This window comes from Myotis davidii, unplaced genomic scaffold (genome assembly GCF_000327345.1).
Source record: "Myotis davidii unplaced genomic scaffold, ASM32734v1 scaffold1120, whole genome shotgun sequence".
NCBI lineage: Eukaryota > Metazoa > Chordata > Mammalia > Chiroptera > Vespertilionidae > Myotis > Myotis davidii.
The window spans coordinates 540,781-550,182 of NW_006292588.1; the positions used below are offsets into that span (position 1 = coordinate 540,781).

General features: G+C 41.5%; 1 protein-coding gene across 1 annotated transcript in view; it reads left to right on the plus strand.

Moving 5' to 3' along the window:
• The window catches only part of PTER (phosphotriesterase related), a 72,510-nt gene that overhangs the window by 58,505 nt on the left and 4,603 nt on the right, over positions 1-9,402 (plus strand). Inside the window, exon 4 of the mRNA XM_006766040.2 lies at positions 5,753-5,893. Within this exon, the coding sequence (XP_006766103.1) occupies positions 5,753-5,893 (141 nt within the window). The remainder of the gene's footprint in view (positions 1-5,752; positions 5,894-9,402) is intronic.

Sequence of the window (9,402 nt, forward strand, 5' to 3'; positions counted from 1 at the left end):
CACCCAGCAGGAGCTACAACAATATCAGCAGATTTCTCCTCTTTGTTTGGGGTTTGGAAGTTTTGGAGCTTTTTGACCCAGCTGCAGTTTGTTAGTTTATGCTGCAAAAGTGCAGGTGATTCCTTTGTGCTGCTGGGCAAAGCTTGGGTGGGGATGTAAATTGAGTGGGGCAGGATCTCAGAGAATCACCAGGGCAGAATAAACAGCAACGACTGTCGTCAGCAGTCTCCGCAACTTTTTGTGTCTCCGTGACTCCACGTCTCTGCGTCCCCAAGTCCCACGCCCCCACAGCAACAATGATCCCTGTGAGCAGCTCTAGGAGAAAGCCACCCTCACTTTCCAACCCGCTGTAAGACAGCCCAGTTTCTCCTCGTAGGAGTCTGGGACCCCAGAGTCTCGACGTAAATGAGTTCAGTGCATTCGAGAGCTTGTATCCCCTTCCGATTGAAAAAAACCGTGCACCCAGGTGCAGCCGCTTCATGCGCGCCTCCATACCTCTGTTCTTGGTGCCTCTGCACTGCCTACCCAGTCTCAATGCGCTTTTTTCTTTCCTTCTAGTTGTAGAACTTCCACTCGGCCAGCTTTCTCGTGGTTCTGGATGATAGCTGCTTTGTTTTATAGTTGTAGTTTTAATATTGTTGTGGGGGGCAGCATGTACAGGTTTATACCTTATGACGCAATCTTGGTTCTTGCCTCCTTTTTAACTACATTTTCCTAATGTCCAAAATACCAGCTTAAATGCTTCTCTTCGGAGGAAATCTTCTCTCCTATACATGGCTATAAAAATTTTAAATGTGCCCTGACCGGTTTGGCTCAGTGGATAGAGCATCAGCCTGTGGACTGAAGGGTCCCAGGCTCGATTCCGGTCAAGGGCATGTACCTTGGTTGCGGGCACAACCCCGGTGGGGAGTGTGCAAGGAGGCAGCTGATCGATGTATCTCCCTCATCGATGTTTTTAATTCTCTATCCCTCTCCCTTCCTCTCTATTAAAAATCAATAAGATATATAAAAAAATATTTAAAACCAAGGGACCATTTCCCTCAAAAATCATAACTCCTTTCTATATGCTGTTATACAGGATAAAAATTCCCAGGGATTACTCTTAAAACTTACATGTGTAGATGAATTTTATTGAACATGTTGGTCTTCCTCTAGAAAAGTATCTCTACTTGTGGTGTTATTCTTCAGATAATATCTATAATATAAATAGCAATGATCTATAATAATAAAAGCATAACATGCAAATCAACCGAATGACCAAACAGCATAAAAACCATAAAAACCAACCTTCCATAAAAACCATCCAGACAACCATGCTATGACACGCACTGGCACCAGGCCAGCCAAGGCAGGTGCAATGCGATTGGTCAGGGGAGTCCCACCATTGCCCCATGATCACCCTGAAGAGGGAGGCCCAGGCCACCCTCTGCAAGGCGATCGAAGTGAAGTGGGGGCGCTCCGTGATCAGTCACCCCAAAGAGGGAGGCCCAGGTTACCCGGCCGGCAGCACTGGGATGGGTAGGCAAGGCCTCTCTCTGCTGGGTGATCAATCATGGATCCCTGTGATCAATCGCCCCACAAAGGGAGGCCCCGTCCACTGGCCAGTGATGCTGTGGCGGGTGTGTGGGGCCGGCCAGCGATCACCCTGCAGAGGGAGGCCCAGGCCAGCCAAGCAATTGCACCCCACACCTGTCGCCTGCAGAGGAAGGTAACGATGAGTGGGGTAAGGGCATCACCACATAGATGGCAAGCAGTGGCAGCAGTGGGGGCAGGGACAGCTGCCAGCAGCCAGGGGAAGGAAAGCCCCGATAGGCCCTGATCGCCAGTCAGGCATAGGGACCCTACCCAAGGGGTCCCAGATTGCAAGAGGGTGCAGGCCAGGCTGAGGACACCCCCTCTCCCATGCATGAATTTTGTGCACCAGGCCTCTAGTATATATATAATTTGCATCTGAAGATGTGACTACCTATATTCCCCACTCCTCTCTTAAATGAGATTGTTGTAAGACAACATCTGAAGAGATCAGGTGATACCTCATGGGCCACCCTAATTTTTTCTCTGATGTAAATGACAAGCCATTGGTGGATTCTGAGGAGAAGAGAGACCTGATCTGACTTGGGTGTGGAGACAGATTTTGGTTGCTGTATTTGAATTGACTGCCATAGAAATAGCAGAGGAAGAAATAAGGGGAGCAGTGAGACTCTACTGCAGAGATCCTACAAGAGATGATAGTGTTTCGGATCAGGAAGGAGCAGGGACATGGCGGCCTCTCTGGATTCTGGTCATATTTTGAAAGTAGTTGAGCCAAAAGCCTACCCTAATGGATTAGATGTAGAAACCAAGCAGTCAGGATAATCATAAGATTTTTTGGCCTGAGCAACTGGATAGATGGAGTTACCATCCACTAAGATAGGAAAAGGTGTTAGAGCAGCTAGTTTAGGGTGGTAGATGAGGCATTTAGTTGGAGACATGTTAAACTTGAGCTGTCTATTAGACATCCACGTGGACATGACAAGCAGGCAATTAGACATGCAAGTCTGAACTTTAGGAGAAAGATGGACCCTTTATATATGCTTCTTAATATTTGTAAAAGGCCCAGAGCAATATCAGGTTCCTAGTAAGAGAGTAAACAGTGGTCATGATTAATATAATTCCTTCTCCTTTTTGACCATGGCATTTGAATTGCCTGAAGTAACTGCAATGGTCAAATCCTGTTATAAATAGTTACTCTCTGAACTTGCAATTAAGTATTGCCATAAAGCAATGTTTTCTTACTTGGGGGTTTATCACGCTCTTTAATGGTAAATTCCCCATTTTTCAAGTGCTGTGGGGAGGGAATTGAATCCATACTAATAATAGAGGTAAATTCCCCATTTTTCAAGTTACTGTGGGGAGGGAATTGAATCCATACTAATAATAGAGGAATATGCAAATTGCCCAGGATGCCATCATGTAACAATCAATCAGGACAGGGGCAGGGCTTCGGCACAGAGCTCTCAGCATGCCTGCACTGGGGGTCTGAAGGGTGTGGAGAGGAAGGGAGAGCAGATAGGCAGTTAGGGGGATCAGGCTAGGAGGGGAGAGCAGTTAGGCAATTAGGGTGATCAGGCCAGGAGGGGAGAGCAGTTAAGACTATCAGGCCAGCAGGGGAGCATTTAGGGCATCACGCAGCAGGCAGGTGAGCAGTTAGGAGCCAGTAGTCCCGGATTGCAAGAGGGATCCTGGATTGGAGAGGGTACAGGCCGGGCTGAGGGACCCCCTCCTACCACTGCCCCTCCTCCCTCTGCACAAGGTTTGTGCACTGGGCCTCTAGTTTAAAAATAAAAATCACAGCATATGATTTACACAGACAATCAATGCAATTTGGAAAATGTCCTTTGAGTACAGAATATTTAGCCATAGGAGAAATAATATTATAAGTATGACAGTTAAGAGAGTAGATTCTAACTTTGAAATTAATTTATTCTTCAGCATATCACCTTGAATATCTAATATGTTAAGTCCCAGTTTCCTCATCTGTAAAATTGAGACCTGAAAGAATTGTGAAGGATATTGAATGAGATAAACACAAAGCACTAAGCACAATGCTAGACCAGTACTTTCTTATAATTCCCAGCTATGGATGATGATGATGATGATGATGATGATGGTGATGGTGATGATGATCAGCAACTTTACTTTTTATTTACAATTGAATCTAAGACTAAAGATTTTTCTATGATTTTTTTATTTACTATGGACTTTTCATTGAATATGTTCCTCAATATACCACTTAAAATTTAGAAAACTTACTCTCAAGACATTATGCCAGTAGAAGGAAAAAGGTATTAGGAGTAGAAGTCAGAGTCTGATCCAACCTGTTATTGGCACTTCCATTCTCTTCTCGACTCCAACCTGCCCTCCCTGCCCTCACCCCAGTACCTTGCCCGTATTGCTAATGAACAAACCGAATGAATTGACTCAAAAGGAAAAATACTAAACTTATCTCTTCCCCCTTATGTTATTTTAATTGTGTATGTTTTTGTGTATAAGCATAGTTCTTTGAGGGGGAAACAAAATGCTTACTATAGAGTAACATATATCCTTTTAGTCTGGTAACTTTGGAAGCAAAAGATGGTTTCCATATTAAGAAGATGGAAAAGGAGTAGTTTTAATAGAAGAAAGCACAGAACTAATGCACGTTTTAGAATATGCCTAAAACAACACTGTGAATTGTAAGTTATGCTAAATTGGTGAATAGGACAAATAGAAGCCAGCTCCACTGTGATTGCTCAGAATGGAAGTCAGTAGTGAACTCCCAGAAAGCATCTCAGCACAGCAGAAACTCCTGCACTCGTGACACATGGAGGCTTAATTGGTCCTCCTATGGTTTGGAAGAAAGGCTTTGAAAATACTTCTGACCTCTTAGAAGAGATTTATAGACATATAATAGAGCTTTAATCCTTGCATCCTGGTATTGCCAAAGTAAAAGTACATTGGAGTATATCCAATCCTAATCAGACAACGATTGTCTGACATCCCAACTCTTCTCCAGGCCAATCCTGGATCTCAGTCATTCTTTTTCTAGGCCCTCAATTACCTTTACAGAATGTCTAATGGGATATATCTCCCCCCTCCCCCAATCATTAGTTCCATATTCATTGTATTTTGATAGAATTTCTTTTCTTCCTTCTTATTTATTTCTCTGTGTTTTAATTTCTATCATGTTTTGGGGGGCCTAACTTAATGCATCCCTTTTTACTTGTTATAATATAAATTTCTTAAGATCATTTGCTCTTGCTCCGGACTACTCCTCTGACGGTTTACTGTACTTACCTTGCATTTTTCTCCTTTTCCATTCATTTCATAGTTTTGCAACAGAAGCTGGTGATATTACTAAGTTCTCTATTAAATTAGAAGATGCCCATGAAAATCACCCTAAAGTAATAAGTTGTATTTTAAAAGTAAGCACACAAGAGCTTAAATATATAGAGAGTATTGCACCTTTTAAGGAAGTTTTAGTGCTATTCACATAAGCTTTGAAGTTAATTTTAGAACCAGGTAATGATCTTAACAAGAAGCTGATCCTCTCATTGTACCTTAGCTTCAGGTTTTCCCCAGATTAGTGTCACTCACATAATGCATGGCGCCTGGTGCCAAATTTCTTGCAATAGTTTCCACAATTCACAGCAGTCACTAAGGATTTTCAAACGTATATGGATCATATCCTGAAGACAATTCTATAGGAGAATTACAAAATCGGTTTTGAGTTGCGCTGGCCAGGTGGCTCAGTTTGTTGGAGCATTGCTCCATACACCAAAAAAATTGCAGATTTGATTCCAAGTCAGCGAACATACAGGAGACAACCAATTGATGTTTCTCTCTCATGTCAATGTTTTATTTTTTTTTCACCCCCCGTCCCTGTCATGTCTCTCTAGAATCAATAAAAACACATCCTCAGGTGAGGATTAAAAAATAATAAAATAAAGTAAATAATAAAAAAAACAAAATTGTGTTTTTGAGTATTGGCAATATAATTAAAATGTCCACCGTTCCCCAGTACTATAAAAGGTAAAAGTCCCTTTGGATGGGTAAATCTCTTATTTCTGCTAATAAACTGAACTGACTATTTTATAGTCACTTCATAGAAGCCAATTCAAAAGTTCAGTTACTTAAACTATGTTTCAGTACATACTGTGCTTGAAACTTTCAATCTGTATATGTGGAAAATAGGCTCTTGATAATAACAATATGTCTGTCTTATTGTCTCTAGGACTATACTTGATAAGAAGGAACTACTGGAGTTTGCTCAACTTGGCTGTTACTTGGAATATGATCTCTTTGGTAATGAATTCCTTCATTACCAATTGAACCCGGATATTGACATGCCCGATGATAATAAAAGAATTAGAAGGTAAATATGGTTAAATCTCTCATAGTGTTCCTTTTTTATTTTCATATCTGGGTGGGTATTAGCAAAGATTCGGAAATCAGGAGACAGGAAGAACCAGAGACTTGCAGAGAAAAATATCCCAAGGCTGTTTCAGGGAGAAAAATCTCTATATATTACTGCAAGAAGAAAATGAGTCATCGTAAGTAGGCAAAAGCTTAACGGAGCCTTCCACAGTCAGTGCAGATGGGCAGCTGACAAGAAACAGATAACACTCAACACCTGCCATGACAATAAGAGAATAAACCATGTTTTCCTGTTTTTATCTCTCCTGAAGTAGGATGTTTCTTTCCCAGGTTGAACACACTCAAGTCATAACCTCATACAATATATTTTTAAATGCTTTATTAAAAGTAGTCACTAAAGAGTTGGCTGCAACTTAAATGCTATGATGTCTAAAGACTAAACAGCCTATAAAATCTAACCTTTCAAAATGGTCTACCATGCAGTGAAAGCAAAGAACTGTACACGTGGAAAATTTTGAGAGTCAAGGATGAATGGCTACCTGGTTTATCTTAGTTACATGGTGATGTGAACACTGAATGCAGCAAGTTGGGGAACCTGAAAGAAGAGATAGATTTGAGATTGAAAAGGATGACTTTCGTTTGGGAATATCTATGTGTTGCTATCCAGAGGGGCCCTTGGATAAGAGTGTGAAGCTCAGGCTAGAAATTTGAACTGAGGCATAAATATAGACATCATTGGATTGTATGCAGTAGTTGGAAGTGTGGGGATGAATAAGATCACTCAGAGAAGAGAATGAGGACAGAGCCCTGGGGAACACACACATTTAAGGGATGGGCTCAGGAACAGACACTCATGGACAGGTTGAGAAGTTTTCGAAGTGATAAGAATATCAAGAAAATACGTTATTATGGAAGTTGGTAGAGAAGAATGCTGAAAGCAGAAGAGCTTGAATACGTGCAATAGGTGGCAGATATCAAGTGAGATAAAGACTGAAAAGTATCCACTGGGTTTCAGTCAGGAGGTTCTCATTTCACAAATAGTAAGTGCAGTCTTGTTAGGAAAGGCTTGAGGAATAAGCAGGAGGTAAGGAAGGAGAGGATGTAGGGGTTACTCTTTCAAGAAGCTTGGTACTAAAGGGAAGCAGATGTGTAGGGCTAAAACTTGAAGACAAGACGGATCAAAGAAAAGTTTAGTTAGGAGTTGAACAGTGTTGATGTAGCTGAGAGTGAGAGCAGAGAGACAGAGAGAATGAATCCAGGGAAGTAAGTAGTGCCTGTTCTACAGCGTTGTTATGGAATTTATATGAAATAAAGTATACAGCATTTTTAGGTGCATGTCTGGAGCAGAATATGGAACTGGTCACTTAATGTTCATTTAAAAATCTGGAGAGAGAAGAGATACAAAGAAAGGCTCCTAAGGAGACAAATAGATGGGATCTGAGAGGCAAATAAAAAGTTGGTTAAAATGAGGTTTACCTTATCCACTGAAATGAGGGGATGCAAATAATGGGGTGAATACAAATAAATCCTGGTGAGAAGAACAGGAAACTGAGAACATATGGCCCCATATGGTCTCTAGTGTGCCCATAACAGTCATCTTCTGAGAAAGAAGGAGTGGATTCTGGGCAGAACCCTGAAGAAGAGGATGTAGGCTGGGGATAGATGTCAAGTGAATGAGAGGGGTATGGCTAAGGACAAGATGTGTGCGAGCCCCGGGTGAGGCTAGAAATCATGACTGCATGACCATATATTGGCACCAATGCACACATGATTTAGGGATTATTTTCAAAACAAAAAAATGTTTTGTAGTTTGGTAGTGGAACCAGAGAAGCTTTCTGAGTTGAAGCAAAATGAACCAAAAAACATAAACAGTTAGAAAGATTGAGGGTTAGGATTCTATCTAAAAAACAAGAACAAGGGAGGGGTTGAGATGTGGGTCATGAGGTCCCGCTTGAAGGAAAGAGAGAAGTGGATAGGTATATAGCAAGGGCAGATAACCGGAAGCTTTAATGAAGTGGGTGAATACATTTAGTAGGAGAAGGTGAGTGAAAACTAGAAAGATGGAACTGATGGTCAGAGCAAGAAACTGAAGATTTAGATTTCAGAGAGGAAGTAGTTCTCCATGATGACAAGGACCAGACTATGGTTCCAAGTGTAGAAAACTGGTTAGAATGAAAGTAAGCAAAACTGGAGTAGAGATGTGATGTCCAGAAACGGTGAGGTTCAAAGAACAATAGTAAACATGCACACTGGGGTTGAGGGGAAGATCTTGAGCCAGTGGCCACAGTTGGGACAGGCTTAGCTTCTTCCCCCTGGGCAGTCGACCTTTCTATCTGTACACCTCTCTGCTGTCCCCATGTATCAGCACTCTTCCTTGATGACCTCATTCAGAGTAAAATATGCTTCAAGTTTAGCATCACTAGAGAGAGCTGGTTGATCAGGGTTATACTAGTTACGTAGAGGCTCAGCGCTACATAAGTGAACTGCTTGGGGTCCTGACCAGTGAAGCTATATCTTTCTGTCTTTTTTTTACTACTAAACTAATTCTTTGATAAACAGATTTTTTATTTCATTTTTGTTTATATTGTTTTAATGTTTTTAATTTACTAGCCCAGGAACATTATTCGATACTGTCAAACAGGTTTCCCTATGCCCTACTAGATCATGCCATACTCAGGTGAATATTCTCTGACATTTAAAATGGGGTGGCATGGTAGGTTTTTATCATCTTTCATGTTTTCAAAACCATGATTTCCTGATGACTATCCTCAACACACATTTTACAAATCATCTTGGAAATAGGAAATTAGCTCTGAGGACCTGCTTCCTTTTTGGCAGTGAGGTATATCTTTTGCACCCTTATGTCTTCCTTGAGGCTCCTAGACCTTCTGGAATATGACAGGAGATCTGCAGAGGGGGATCTATGAAGGAGATGTGGGGAAGGATGACCAACAGCTCTCCCACTCACTATGCCTTCTTAGCATATTTAATATCCTTTCAGCTATTAAATAGAAAACAAGGACTTAATTTTGTCAACTTTCATTGTGCCAAATGTAAACATTCTAGATGTATAAAATACATCAAAAATTATATACACGGAGTGGACAGATTATTATGACCACCTGACATTTGTAGGCAAATTAGCTATAATGTCATGCTGAAGTTGCTAGAGGACCAGACCATTATAAATAGGGAAGCAGGTTGTTTACTACAACAGTAGAAGTAATTTTTTTCTGAAGATAGGGGAAAACAACACGATTTAACAGCCTTTGAACATGGGACATATTTGAACATGAATGGCCAGATTATTATGACCACCCCATCAGCACTTCGTTGGGCCACCTTTTGCCTTCAATACTGCGGCGATTCTTCTTGGCACTGACTCCACGAGATGCTGAAAGGTGATGCGAGGAATCTGACACCATGCCTGATGAACAGCACTGTCCAGTTCTGTGAGATCTGATGGTTGTGGAACCAGCTGCCTGATGGCTTTTAACTTCGTCCCAT